Source organism: Gracilinanus agilis, chromosome 5 (genome assembly GCF_016433145.1).
Source record: "Gracilinanus agilis isolate LMUSP501 chromosome 5, AgileGrace, whole genome shotgun sequence".
Lineage (NCBI taxonomy): Eukaryota > Metazoa > Chordata > Mammalia > Didelphimorphia > Didelphidae > Gracilinanus > Gracilinanus agilis.
This window is the reverse complement of record NC_058134.1, coordinates 131,320,172-131,335,705: the sequence shown is the minus strand read 5'-3', so window position 1 is coordinate 131,335,705 and position 15,534 is coordinate 131,320,172. Positions and strand designations below refer to the sequence as shown.

At 37.2% G+C, this 15,534-nt stretch overlaps 1 protein-coding gene across 1 annotated transcript in view; it reads right to left on the bottom strand.

Annotated features, from left to right (window-relative positions):
- Positions 1 to 8: 8 nt before the first annotated feature.
- AASS (aminoadipate-semialdehyde synthase) overlaps positions 9 to 15,534 on the bottom strand; it is a 69,300-nt gene continuing 53,774 nt past the window's right edge. Inside the window, exons 19-23 of the mRNA XM_044679995.1 lie at positions 11,621 to 11,716; positions 7,414 to 7,529; positions 5,559 to 5,647; positions 2,204 to 2,380; positions 9 to 837 (exon numbers count right to left, since the gene is read on the bottom strand). Of these exons, the coding sequence (XP_044535930.1) occupies positions 719 to 837; positions 2,204 to 2,380; positions 5,559 to 5,647; positions 7,414 to 7,529; positions 11,621 to 11,716 (597 nt within the window). The 3' untranslated portion in view covers positions 9 to 718. The remainder of the gene's footprint in view (positions 838 to 2,203; positions 2,381 to 5,558; positions 5,648 to 7,413; positions 7,530 to 11,620; positions 11,717 to 15,534) is intronic.

Below are 15,534 nucleotides of genomic sequence, written 5' to 3'. Positions count from 1 at the left end.
ATTGCATTATGAATTATACTAAACAGAGAATTGGGCATAATGAAACATCCCATGGGCAGGTATAATAGAGAAAAAGGAAGAATTGAGACAAGAAGCCACAAGACATGCATTCTAGCATGGGCTCTTCCACTAAGCTGTTTGAATTTGAGAACTCTCCTGATCTTCCTCTGGATCTATCTCCTCAGTTACACAACAATAAGGGATGTTTATAGTGAGAATATAAGTCTTTAAATGAAATCTAAAAATAGCATTACCTAAAAGTTTTATAGATAGGTAATCTAAAACCAATTCAGTTGACTTGAAAAAATATAAAAATATGGTTGCAAACAGGAAAAATGTTCTGGCTAAAAACCCCCAACTGGAAAAATATATGCTCATATACCTAGAGAAATGAATTCCTAAAAGATTCAGCAAAAATGTACAATAAATTAATGAAGATCTATTTTATCTTCATTTTTATATATACAGAGGAAGGAATCCATGGTTAAAAAACATTACATTCTCTAACAATTAGTAGAATTTCATGTATCAAAGAATTGGCATGAAAAATGGAATTGCATTTTCACAACTATTACTCCTTTCACTTAATCAAAAATATGTCATTGTACATAATAGCAGAAAAAAGTACATTTGGAAGCATGCTAATGGCACAAAGGTTTGGGACTCTTTGGTAAGTTTTACCCCCGGTAGATATAATTATACTGTTTGTTTTTCTCAATTACTGCTTGATGGTGCTTTGAACTGTGTATATGATGCCTTCTGCTTTAATACGCTCCAATATTGGTCCATAGATCTCCTTTGTAAAAGGCCCAATTAGGCCTTTTGCTTTAATTTCTCCTGAAAGAAAAAAAATGTATAATTAGTATTTGGGGAACTAGGACAAGAATCTTTATATATAAAGCACCCTTCTGCTAAAACTCAAAGTTGATGAACTATTAGAGACCTAGTTAATTAAGAAGTTGTTTCAATATTTTCTAGGAAATTCTACAGTGGAAAACTAATACTGGGACTTTCAGGTGACTGATTTCAGGCAATAGGATCTTTTAGCAAGACCTATCCATGTTACTAGACAGTGCAGTGGAGAGAAAAAAGTCAGCAACTGACAGGATCACTCACTCCCTGATCAATCTGAATTATTCCTCAAGACCATCTATACAGAAAAGGAAACAAAGGAGAAAAGGAAACAAGCATTTATTAAGAACCTACTATGTGGGAGGCACTGTCACTTTCCAAATGACTTTAAGTAACTCAATATATTATTAAGTGATCAACTACTTTGGGGGGGAAAGAATCAATTTTACTTTATTTTCACTAAGCTTAACAAATCATTTTTGATGACTTTATTCCTGATTACTTCTTTGCCATATTTCATCAGTGGTCACCTACACTGTTGGCGCATCTTTGTCATATCCATGCTGATGTGTTATTTTATAATTCTCTCTAGAGTTTGTTTCCTTTCGAGGACCTTACTGGGAGATGAGGAACATATTCTCATCTAGGGAGTCTGCATAGTATGTGGTATAGTAGGATGAACACAAGATATAGAATCAGAATTACATTGCCCATTGGCAAATAATTCAACTGAAAAAATTCAATTTTAAGGTTATTTCCTTAGCAATAAAAGATAAATAAACAATACACTATCTAAGTGTACAGATAGGTTATCAAGAAATGCTTTGTAAACATTAAATGATTATATAAATGAGTTAGTGTTATTAGATATTCAATTCATGATTGTTTAACAAGTTGAATGATCTTGTACAGGGGAATGAAAAGGAAATTGAAATATTTAAAGTTTTAAATGCATTTTATTGATGTCTTTTGTTTTTACATCATCTACCATACCCTCTTTTCTCCTTTTCAAAATTAAACAAAGGAAAATAGGCTTCATAACAAAATATAAAGGGGGAGGAAACAGCTCCACAAACTCACCAATATAATGGGATGAAAGAAAATATTAATATTCACTGCTGTGATTTTTAATCACTAATTTCCAGAGCTGATAAAGCAAGTAACTACTAAAAAATGCATCTAATAGTGCATAATTCTTGGTTCTTCTGAAACTCCTCAGTGAATTGAATGTATAACGTTGGTGTTCTACTTGGTAAATAATGGGTGCACAGCACATGAGAAGCAGAATACAGTTGCTGCCCCCCCAAAGGTATGTCACATCTGATTCAAGCATACAAAGAATACAATTTACCATTTAGTATCATCTTGGCGGCCATGGCTGCTGGCAAACCAACTGTCTTAGCCATGGCTGAAAATCCATTGACCTCACCATATACAACAAGATCAATATTTTTGTGTTCTAGATGACCAGAAGGATGCCGTATACCAAAACTGTCTCTCATTACAATCATATCTTTTTCTCCAGGACCTTAAAAACAAAAGGAAATACCATTCAAATCTTCCGTACTTTTCATTTCAGAATTCTGACATTTTTCTAAGTGACTTGTTGACCAGTTTGACTTCTGTTCCCTTTATTTCCCTTTTCTTTCAGATACTTTGTGTCTCAACAAATATCAATATTGTTCTTTTAGCCCAATAAGAAAGTGAAAACTCTGAGTAGAAACCTAATCTTCTATCAATTTGACTTTATCCAGAGGAGACAATCAGTTCAATGTCAGCACAGCATGGCCACAGATTCAAGTAGGCTTTTATTACATAGCCTTTTGGATGTCTCCCCAAGACTTATCTTCAATTAATGATCTTCCCAAACCATAAAATTACTTCATATTTATGTATCTGTGTACATGTTGTATTTCCCTTCCCCAAAAGAAATTAAACTTGAGGACATAGAATGTTTCATTTTTTAATTTTTATCCTTAGCACCCAGCATGGTGCTAGTATTTAACAGGAATTTAAAAAATACTTGTTATTGCTGAATGTATGGAAATTCCAGATTCATTTAATGCTTTTAAGAAATTCTTACTGAGGGGCAGTTAGGGGGTTCAGTGGTTTGAGTGCCATGCCTAGCAATGGGAAGTCTGGGGTTCAATTCTGGGTTCTTCCTAGCTGTATGGCCCTAGGCATGTCACTTAACCCCCACTGTCTAGTTCTTATCACTCGTCTGCCTTTTAATCAATACATAGTATTGATTCTAAGAAGAAATGTAACCGTTTTAAAAAAAGAAAGAAGTTCTTACTCAAGGCAAAAATCTTCCCTACAATACCTCCAAGTACCCATCCAGCCTCTGCTTGTGTACAGGCCATCACAGGGCACTTCCTGCCTCATAAAGGCCATTCCATTTTTGTTGTTGTTCACTAGTTTTAGTTGTTCCCAACTCTTCATGATCCTAACTGGGGTCTTGTCAAAGTACTGGAGTGGTTTGCCATTTCTTTCTCCAGCTCATTTTACAAATAAAGAAACTGAGGCAAACAAGGAACTTTTGTCCAGGATCACATAGCTAAAAAGTACTTAAGGCCAGATTTGAACTCAGGTAGATTCTCTGCACTCTCCACTGTGCCCATTTTCAGAAAGCTAGATTTAGGAAGTTCTTCCTTATACTGTAAAGAAATGTCTCCTTATAACTTGGACCTGTTGGTCTTGAACCTTTCCTTTGGAGTTACACAGAATAAATCAAATACCTCTTTCCCAATACAAATTTCCCTATGTTTAAAAGCAGGTATTCCACTGAGCTCTCTTTTCTGAACTAAAAAAAAACCAGTTTATTCAATTTATATGAAATGATTCTGAAGACCTTTCCCATTCCAGATGCTCTCTTCTGGATATGCCCCAGCTCATTGATGTTTCCTCTTAAAATGAAGTGCTCAGAACTGAACAAAGTTGTCTAGATGTTGTCTGTCCAGTGTTAAGTACAACAGGATTATCAATTGCCTTGTTCTAGGCATGTATTTTACATCACAAATTGCAATCCATATTTCTACTTTCTTTTCCTTTGTAAAAATAACCCGAGTCTCTTTCCCCTTTATATATTTCCTTATTCCTCCTGCTTTGGTCCAACCTTCAAATCCGATCTCTGACCTTTGTAACTTTTATAGCTGACCCATTAAACCCACCTTTAATGGGCCCACTAACTATTGTCCTATAATCTCTTCTGTACTCTGTGGTTAAATTCTTTGAAAAGGTTTTCAACAAGACTTACCTAACTTTCTCTCCTCTTACTCACTTCTAGACCACTTCTAAACTCAATTCAACTTCCCACATCATCCTTTAGCTGAAATGTTCTCCAAAATTACCAATGATGGCTTAATCACCAAATGCAATGGCCTTTTCTCAGTCCTCATTCTTCTTGGCCTCTCTGTAACCTGTTGATCACTGTCTTGAGAGTCTATTCTCTCTTGGTTTTCTGATTCTCCTATTTATCAATCAGATTGCTCTTTCTATGTCCTCTTTGCTGGGTCTTCATCCAGATAACCCCCTTTAACCATAAGTGTCCCACAGGTTCTGTCCTGGGTCCTCTTCTCTTCTCCCTCTATATTTCTTCACTTGGTCCTGTGGATTTAATTACTGTCTCTAGGCTGATGATTCTCAAATCTTCCTATCCTGATCCAATATCTTTGCTGACCTCCAGTCTCACATCTCGATCTGCCTTTCAGACATCTTGAACTGGAGTCCAGTGAACAACTTAAACTCAACATGTCCAAAACAAAACTCATTATCTTTCCCCCAGAGTGTCCTCCTCACTTCCTTATTACTGCCAAAGACAACACTGTCCTCCCAGTCCTGCAAGCTTACAGCACAGCTGCCATCCTCAGTTCCTCACTTTCTTTCACCCCATCTCCATATCTAATCTGTTACCAAGAACTGTTGAGTTCACATTTGCAATATCTCTCAAATACATTTCCTTTTCTCCTCTGATACTGCCACTACACTGAACAGATCCTCATCACTCATTCTTGGACTATTGAAATAATCTGTTTATTTGTGTGTCTGACTCCCTCAAAGGTCATCCCCCATTTACTTACTAAAGTGATTTTCATGAAGTGCAGCTCCAATCATATCACCACCCATCCTCAATAAATCTTAGTGGCTCCCTACTGCCTCCAGTATAAAATTCAAAATTCTCTGTTTGGCATTCGAGGCCCTTCTTCACTTCCCCCTACTTCTCCCACTTTCTAGTCTTCTTATGCATTACTCCCCATAACATAGACTTCAATACAGTGACATTGACCTTCTTGCTGTTCCACAAGCAATAGACTTCATCTTTCATCTCTGGATATTTTCTCTGGCTGTCCTTCATGCCTGGAATGCTCTCCTTCCTTACATCTGCTTCCCAACTTCCCTGATCTCTTTCAAGTTCCAAGTAAAATCCTGTCTTCTATAGGAGGTCTTTATTCATCCTTCTTAATTCTAGTGCCTTCCTTCTGTTAATTATTTCCTATTTATCTTGTAAATAGCTTGTTTGTACACATTTATTTCCTTGTCTCACTCATTAAATGTTGAGCTCCCTGAGGGTGAGATTATCTTTTTTTGCCTCTTTTAGTATTTCCAATGCTTAGCACAGTGCCTGACAGATAGTAGGTACTTAGTAAATGTTTATTTACTGACAGGTCCTTCATTTACAAATATTTAGGAAACATGATATTGCATACCATAGGAAAGTTTCATCACCAAATGTTTAGAGAAGGCATCCACTAGAGACCCCGCTCTGGGGACTTGTTCATCACCAAATAAACCAAACCTGTGCAAAAAGAAAGAAAGCTACTTTAGTTTAGTTCCTAAATTTGATCTCAGATTCCTCTAATAACAACAACAAATACTTTTAAAAGTTCTTCTAGAGACAGTATGGTCTTGTGGGTAGGGCCAGCTTTGAAACCAGCAATACCTGGGCTTAAATTTATTCTATGACACAGAGGGCAGTTTACTGAGCCTGGAAAAAGGAAAACCTGAGTTCAAATCCAACCTCATACATTTACTAGCTATGAAACCTTGAGCAAGTCACTTAACCATTCATCCTGGTTTTCTCATCTGTAAAATGAGCTGGAGAAGAAAATACCAAATTACTCCAAAATCTTTGCCAAGAAAATCCCAAAAGAGGTCAGGAAGAGTCAGATAAGACTGAATTGAACAACAAATGGCACATCATGGCTGCGCCATTTTGAGGAAGTCAATTATTCTCTTAGTAGTCCAGGGACTCTCTAAGACTATGATTTTTAGTATGGTTGCCAATATTCATTTGGTAAGGGGAATTCCCTCACCAATGAAATCATCCAAACAGAATGTCTTAAGATTTGCAGAGTGATTTACATAAATTACTGCCTTTGGTTTTCATAACACAGTGGGAGGCAATGTTAATTGCTTCATTTTACCAATAAGGAAGCTGAAGCTTAAAAAGTCAAATGAAATGATTTGCCAAGGTTTACAAGCTAGTAAATGTCTAAATCAGGACGCTGGCCCATTGGTTCCCAAGTGCGGCACTCTGTCCACAGTGTCGCTGTTCAGTCATTTCAGTCGTGTCTGATTCTTCATGTCATACCACCTCTCAATTCCACCCAAAATGGAGATTTTTGGACCGGACTAGTTGATTTTTACACTGAGTGGTGAAAGTCCCAGGGGGATGGTACTTTTAAATAAGCTTTGCCACAATGAAGAACTCAGTTTGGTTTTGTTTAGTTTGGTTTTTTGGAAACAGAATCAGACCACTCAGTACCCCCTTAAATTCAATTAAGGCATGCTAACTGTGCATTGTTTCAGGATTTGTAAAATCATAGGATTTAGGGCTGAAAGGACACTTGGACATAATTGAATCCAACACCTACCTAATGATATCTTAAAAATTTAGACAGCCTTTGTTAAATAGAGTTGCTTTGCAGCTAGGTGATACAGTAGGTAAAGTCTTGTGTCTGGAGTCAGGAAGACTCATCTGGCTGAATTCAAATCTAGTCTCAGACACTAGCTATATGACTCTGGACAAGTCACCTCATCTTGTTTGCCTCAGTTTCCCCATCTGTAAAATGAGCTAAAGTAGGGAATGGCAAACCACTCTAAGATTTTTTGACAAGAAAATCCCAAATGAGGTTATGAAGAGTCAGATTCAACTGAAATGACTGAACAACAACAAATATAGCTGCTAAGTTGTGTTGTCCCAGATTTTTAACTAGGATATATGCCAATAAATACTAAAGGGAGTCAATAGGGAGAGGCTGGCACAGTGCCTTGCATATAATTTGTCATCAACAAATATTTAGGGAAATAAATTGAACTGAAAGTGTATTAAGCTGGCATTTTTCAGGAACGACATAGGAAAGGGATTCTAATATCCCAAATGGCATCATAACATGTGAATTTCTCTTCTTTTGCTTTTCACTCCAAATTTACTATGAAATGAAATATAATTGAACAAGGAAACATGTAAATTGGAATAGTAAATCTAAATGTCTTAAATTGTATGCTTTCTTTATTGAATGGGTCAGACTAAAGAATCAAGAATCACAGAAAACTACCTACCATTCTATGGCCTGCAACTGAATATCATCCCCATCCAGTTTCTTGTAGACAGCTTCCTTAAGTACATCAGGAGAGGAGGAAGGTGAAATCCCAACCAACTCACAGAGTAGTTCTTTCTGATTACAAAAAAATAAGTATGTAAATCCTAAATTAATGTTTAAGTATAAAAAAGTACAAATGACTATTCCAAGCATTTCCTTTCAGTTACACTTCCAAAAAGCATCACTAAGTATGAAAATATACAATTCTTAAAAACTGTATAACTATAAAAAGAATTAATCTTTCTTCTGTTTATAAAAATAACTTATGAAGGAAAAACACCATGAAGTACACCATCAAGATATATTTCAGCAACAAAGTAATGAACTATAATAAACCATATATTACAGAGAAATTTAATGTATAATTTAATAATAGTACATATTTATACAACATTTTACCATTAATAAAGTGTGTTACACATAATAAATATCTCCTTCACAATACTCCTCTGAAGTAGGTAGGGTGGTTATTGTTATCTCCCTTTTCCAGATGATAAAACTGAAGTCCTGAAAATTTAAGTGCTTTAGCCAAGGTTACATTGCTAAAAGGTAATACTGTCAGAACTGGAACCCAGATCTTTGGGCCCCAAAGCAATGGTTCCTTCAAGTATATCAAACATCCTCTCTCAGATATTTTTGAAACTCCACAAAATCCCTTCCAGACCACCTCCAGTTTGAGCATGCACACAGTAAGAAACTGCTGCTATAGTAGCCAATAGCAAAGACCAAGCTTGTTGAAAAGGCCCAGGTTTGTTGAAAAAAAAAATGGGAGTACATGAGCAAAACAAACTTTCTGATCTAGAAGGGAGAATTAAAAGGAAGACAAAAAGAAGAAAAGCAAAGGATTAGAATCAAAGGGGGTGCTTTAGATTGCCTCTTGGCTAGCTGGGGGATGGCTGAATAAATTGTGGCATTTGAATATAATGAAAGATTATTATGCCATAAGAAATTATGATGTAAGTCAAATTTGTAAGAATACAAGGTATTCTGCAATTGATCAATAATCAAAGGATTTGAACAGGCTGTTCTCAGAGGAAGAAATTAAAACTATCCTTAGTCATATGAAAAAATGTTCCAGATCACTATTGATTAGAGAAATGAAGATTAAAATAACTCTGAGACACTATCTCACTCCCATTAGATTGGCTAACCCCAAAAAGGAAAATGATAAATGTTGGAGTGGAGGTGAAAAAGTTGGTACTCTAATACAATGGGACTCTAGTTTAATCATTCTGGACATTCTGGAACAATTTGGAACCATACTCAAAGGATCATAAAACTATGCATACCCTTTGACCCAGCAATGCTACTGGGTCTGTACCCCCAAAGACATCAGAGATAGGGGAAAAGGTCCTTCTTGTACAAAAATATTTTAGCAGCTCTCTTTGTAGTGGTAAAGAACTATAAACTGAGAGGATGTCAATTGGGGAATGGATGAACAAGTTGTGATGATACAGAATTGTAATGAAATAACATTGAGCCATAAGAAATGATGAACAGATTGAGTTCAGAAAAACCTGGAAAGACATATATGAATTGATGCAAAGTCAAGTGATCAGAACCAGGAGAACATTATGTACAGTAAAAGAAATATTGTATGATGATCAAATTATTGTTATCAGTAAAACAAGCTCCCAAGATAACCCCAAACAACTCATGACAAAAAAAAAATGCTATCCATAGCCAAAGAATGAACTATTGGAATCTGATTACAAATAAAATCATGCCATCTTTCACCTTATTTCCTTTATTAGGTTTTTTTTTAATTTTTTTTTAAATTTTTTAAACCCTTAACTTCTTTGTATTGACTTATAGGTGGAAGAGTGGTAAGGGTAGGCAATGGGGGTCAAGTGACTTGCCCAGGGTCACACAGCTGGGAAGTGGCTGAGGCCGGATCTGAACCTAGGACCTCCCGTCTCTAGGCCTGGCTCTCAATCCACTGAGCTACCCAGCTGCCCCCTTATTAGTTTTTTATTGTATGTGTGATATGTGCTTTCTGGGGAATGTGGAAATATATATTGCATGAAAACACTTGGATAACCGCTAACAGACCAGTTCCTGCTTTGGTGATGGGGTGGAGAGAGGCAGAGAGAGAATCTGAACTGCAAAATGTAGAAAACAATTTTAAAAATTGTTTCTATATGTAATTTAAAAAAGAAATTATGATATATTATTTCAGAAAACTTTTTGTAGAACTGATCCAAACTAAAGTGAGCAGAACCAGAAGAATAATTTACAAAAGGACAACAAAATTGTAAAATAAAAATAACTTTGAAAGACTTAAGAACTCCATGGCTAACATGGAAATTGTGTTTTACACAACTTCACATGTATAATGAGTATTCTATTCCTTGCCTTCCCACTGGTTGGGAAGGGGCTGGAGGGAAGAAGATAATTTGGAATTGAAAATATTTTAAAATGAATGTTAAAAAAAAACAGCTCTGAATTATGCAATGATCAACCACATCTCTAAAGGATCTTGATGAAGTATATTACCACTCTTTAGATATAAAGTTGATAAACTCAAAATTACAGAAAGAGATGGGGTTTTTTTTTTGACGTGGCCACTACATGAAGCCATTTTGCTTAACATACATGTTTGCTACAAGGTGTGTTTTTTCTTTTTTTTCTTTCTCTGGACTTTTAGAGGGAAGGGGGGGATTGGAGAGGGGAAGATTAGCAGAAATCACATCTACATCCCCAACCATGACCACACCAATGCAGCTATCAATAATATGTAAATAGGTCTTGATTGATCACACATGTTAAAACCAGTAGAAATGCTCATTGGATATGGGGGGGTGTGTGAAAGGGGGGTAAAGGGGAAAGTAAAACCAAGAATCATGTAACCATGGAAAATGTTTCTAAAAAAATAAAATATTAAAAAAAAAAGAAATCAATGGCTTGTTTTGAATTTAACCAGCTGTATGGCCTTGAGTGAATCACTTATATTCTCTACAATTCAGCTTCCTTACCTAAAAAATGCTGAACTAGATAAAATCTTAAATTTTTTTTTCAGTTCTCATATTCTACAGTTAAATCCTTTCCTGTCTGATGTTTAAATTTTTAAAAATAAAATACAATGAGAGGGAAAATTTATTCCTAAAAAATGAATGCTAAAGGACAATTAAATGGCTAAGTAAATAGAGTACTAGTTCTGGAGACAGAAGACCATGGATTCAAATTTGGCATCAGACACTTTCCTAGCCATGTAACTTTTGGCAAGTCACTTAACCCCACTTTTCTAGCCCTTACCACTTTTCTGCCTTGGAATCAATACTTCGTATCAATTCTAAGACAGAAGATAGAGGTGTTTTTTTTTAAGAATGTTATAAAAAATCAAAGGCATTATTTTTACAAAGAAAGAAAGGCAAAGAAAACAAAGACTTGAGAAGACTACAAACACAACAAAAACTGAATCTCATAGGATCTGGCTATCACCTGAGACCAAGGTCAGACTGGATTATAAAAGTTTCTCTCTCAGAGTTTAAAAGGATGCTATTAATATTGTATTAGAAAGAAAAATACTGACGCAGAGACATCCTTCTGCCCATTTTTCAAGAAGTGTGTTTGAACAAATGCTTTCTTATGCTGCATTTATGGGCCCAATTAATTTGATGGGAAAATGGGAAAGGGAGAAGGGAGAATTAATGCTCCCTTAAGACCCAGTCTCACTCCAATCCCAATAAGACGTGCATTGTTTCCCATAGATCAAGATCTAGACAGGAAACTGAGCTACAATGTCTTTGGCTCCAAGATCAACTATGTAAAGGACTTATCTCTGGAGGTATATCAATGAAACCACTGGAAAAGGCATTTGCCTTCCAGCTGTATGAGATTCAATGCATCTCTCTTCCAGAAAGACAGAAGAACTGAGGGGTGGTTACCATAGGAACCATGGTAGGGGCAACCTGACACATTAGAATTTACAAACTAGAACTAACAAGCACCTTTCCATAATGTCAAAGGAGTAGAAAGGTTGATCTCGGCACTGAGCATTCAAGGTTAGTTTTGCATTTTTTTTTCTAATTTTATTTTTTTTTTTGGAAAAACTGTCCTTCTCTAAATATTTCACTGTCAACACAATGGAAAGACAAAAAATATTTTTAACATAAAAAAACCTGACCAGCCAGTTGCTGGCGCCATACAACTTGTCAGATACTTACCCAGGTGATAGGTGAGGCCTCAGGACTAAGGGCAGGGTATGCATCTCTATTGATGAGACCCAGTTTCACAAATCCATTCAAAGCTTTGGCATATCCCTAAAACAAAAGGGAAAAAGTAATGTAGGATATGTTTCTCCTTTCAAAGAAAAGGAAAGCATCATTTGGAGGAATTGCCATCAATCCTACTAAACTTGGCAAACATCAAAAAATTAATACTCCATTTCCTGAAAGAATCCAATCCCTAAACTCCTTGTGCTTGCTTAAGTCCAATTTCAAGAATGTATTCTCCCCCTATCCCTTTCTCTCAGAATTTTTATTTTTATCCAACAAAAAGAAGCATCTCTTACATACAAGATATTGCCATGGACACTGGATATAGAAAGATAAACAAAAGTGTAGCCCTTCAAGGAGCTTATTTTCCACTTGGCACAGGAATTGGGAGTAAGGTAGAGATGTAACATTTACACAAGTAAGTGTAATATAGCTGGAGGAGGGATTTAGAATTAACATATAGAAAAAGCAGGAAAGGCTGCCCAGCTGGTATGGTTGGGGAGTGAAAAGAACCACATTGACTGGGGCACCCAATTCCTCTAAGGGATCCTCTGGTTGATCCAATGATCTTGTGAAGGAAAGGACCAATATTGCTGAGGATCGCCTCCCCTCTCTTGCTTTCCATCTTTTGTCTTGGCAGTTGTGTGATGAGATCCAACAACTTCATTCTTTCTGATAAAATGGAAGCTCATTCGGTCTTAAGATCTGCCCTCCCTCTCTGCCTTGGCATGTCCATGCATTGTCATCTCTACTACCTAATGACCATTGCCATTTCATCAACAGGTTCACCCTTAGGACTTCCACTCCTTTACATCTGCCCTGCAATTGAACTTTCTTCCGTGTGTTATCTACAGCAATTAGAATGGAAACTCCTCTAGATCAGGGATTGTTGCAGTTTTTCTCTATTGAATATAGTAAATGTTTAATAAATTATTTTATTTTTTCATTTATTCATAGGTCAGAGTATCTAAACCAAAGCTCAAAAAGCTAGGAGTTTTAAGTGGTGATAAGAAAGGAGTAAATTCTAGGCATGTAGTAATGCCAAGTTTGAGAAACAGCAAGCCAGCCAGTTTTGTAAGCATAGAAAATGAATGAGAGGGGCAGCTAGGTAGCATGGAAGATTCAGCACTTGTCTTAATCAGGAAGATCTGAGTTCAAATCTACCTCAGATACTTACTAGACTCTGAGCAAATCACTTAACCTCTGTTAAAGAAACAAACAAAAAAAAAAAACCCAAAACCTTAGCATGGGGCATAACAGATAGTAAGAAATAGCTAAATACTTATTCCCTTCCCCTTTCTCCTTAAGATAAATCTGGAAATGCAGAATGGAACAAGATTGTGAAGTATTCCAACCTCATCTAAAAATTATTAGTCCCCAGTAATACATTTTTTCCTTCCTGAAATTATATTGTATTTGTTAGGAGTTCTGTAATATAGAAATAATATTGCCATATTTTCTTGGGGCAACCTGTCAGTTGCCCTGGTTGGAATATTGACCGTGGCATGAGCCATAGGGCAAGTACCAACTGGCAGTTGGATCCAGGGTATATAAAGGCCTGGAGACCCAGGGCTGGGCTCTTTTCCCGACTTCTCTTCTCACCTTCACTTGTACCCCTTGGGTGGGATCCGGGTGGTCGGGGGAGGTGGAACATGGGATTTTAGTTTCCTAGGCCAGGCAGGTTTTAAAGATCATTGCTGACCAAATAGGAACATCAAACTGATATACTGATTGTTCCCTAACAAGAGATTTCTTTATATTTACCATCAAGAGATCATTTTATTTCTGCCCAAGGGCTGGTCCCTTGGGACAGCTGAAGATCATAGCAAGGAGTTTATCAACATCCTGAGTTTAGATCTAGAAGGCTGTACTAAACTAGTTTCATAGTTTTCCTAACCCACTTTCCAATCCCTTTTCCTTAACCAATTTATTCAACAAATCCTTAGTTTAATTTATGAACTAGTGTGTCCTACCTTCATCTTAGATCTAAATAGTGACTGCTGTTCAAGATTCTAAGAGAAAAAGACACAGTAACTCCATTATTGTTAGACAGGAAGCACCACACTTCCCTTCTTGTTTAATCTCACTACCAACCAATAGGAGTTACTTCCTCAGCCAGATCAGAGGCTGAAGGGAAATCACCTTAAAGGGGTTTAGTCCTTACCAAGGGAAATTACATCAATCCCTTGGCTGGCTTAGGCACTGGGTACTTGTCTTCCCTACATCCAGTACCTCCAGTGACTTGTGACTATTCTATTTGGTTTCTTGACTGCTTTACAGCTTTACCAACCTCCATTACAGATTCAGTCATAAACCCTCATTACGGTTCTTAGCAAAGGATCTATGAACTTTAAAAATTTTGTAACTGTACTTCAAGATAGCCAGTTCCTTTATAACCCTATATATTTTATTTTATACTTTTAAAAACATTCTTGGAAGGGCACTTTAAAAAAATACTAAGGCCTCTGGGTTAAGATGGCTTCAGAGTAGAAGCAGGGTGACTTTCTCTCCTAACCAACCAATATAGTATGCCTCCAAAGGACAAAAAATCCAGATGAAAGAAGGGCCCCCACAATAGGGCACAGTATCAAAGGTGCCTGGAATTTGGGAACTTCCACTCTATAAGGGGGGGGGAAATAGCTCCCATCAAAACTCAAGCTGATCAACCCTCCCCCACCCCAACCACAGTACCAGAGTCAGAGGCTGTGCACCAGAGTTAGAGTGAATGGGGGCGCAAAATCTAGCTTCTTGGCAGCTAACTGGCACCACTAGTAGCTTGCCCCTGAGAGCAGCAAGACTTGAGACCTCCAGAAGGCTGGAGAGCACAGACCTTGGGCACGGGAGTGGGGCTGAGAGAGGCAGAGGCAGCATGCTGACACTCAGGGGAAAACCCCAAGTGGAGGAGCAAGTTTGGGCCGATTTCCAGGCTCTGGACAGCTGACTAGGACCACAGGGGCTTGACCCTGAAAACAGCTAGACTAGAGACCCCAGGAGGCTGGGGAGGGCAGACTGTGGGCACAGGAGTGAAGCTGAGAGGGGCCGCAGACAGCAAAGGCCTAGCAGACAGTGAAAGCCAGGAGACTTGCAAAGTGGCCTCAGGCAAAAACTGCTCCTTAGCTCCATACAAAGAGAGTCTGTTTGCCTTACTCAGACTTCTGGCTGAGAAAACATTATGATGCCAAGCAAAGCCCAGGAAATAACCACCAAAAAGACCAAGAAAAAAGCTTTAACCCTTGACAACTTTTGCACAGAAAAAAAAACACCACAAAACAGAGGAGGATAAACAATTAAAGACATCCAAACACTCCCCCAAAAATGAAAATGGGTCACAAGCTTCTGAAGAGTTCAAATCTGAGATCATGAGAAAGATGGAAGAGATCTTGCAAGAAAATAGGAGCTTAAAAGGCAGAATGTCACAATTGGAAATTGAGGCTCAGAAATCAAATGAAACGATAAGCAAATTGAAGACCAGAAATGACCAGCTGGAAGCCATGAAGATCCACATAGACCAGATTGAAAAAGCTTATAGCCAAAACCAAAAGATTATAGCCAAAAACCAGTCTTTAAAAGCTAGAATTGAGCAAGTAGAAGCCAATAATCTCACGAAACAGCAAGAATTAATAAAGCAAAGTCAAAAGACTGACAAAATAGAAGGAAACATGAAATATCTCAACGAGAAGATAATAGATTTAAAAAAAAAGGTCTAGAAGAGATAACTTGAGAATTATTAGTCTTCCTGAAAAATCAGAAATTGATAGAAATTTGGACACCATATTATAAGAAATTATCAAACTGCCCTGAAGTTCTACAAGAGGGCAATATAGACATTGAAAGGATTCATAGATCACCCTCTACACTAAACC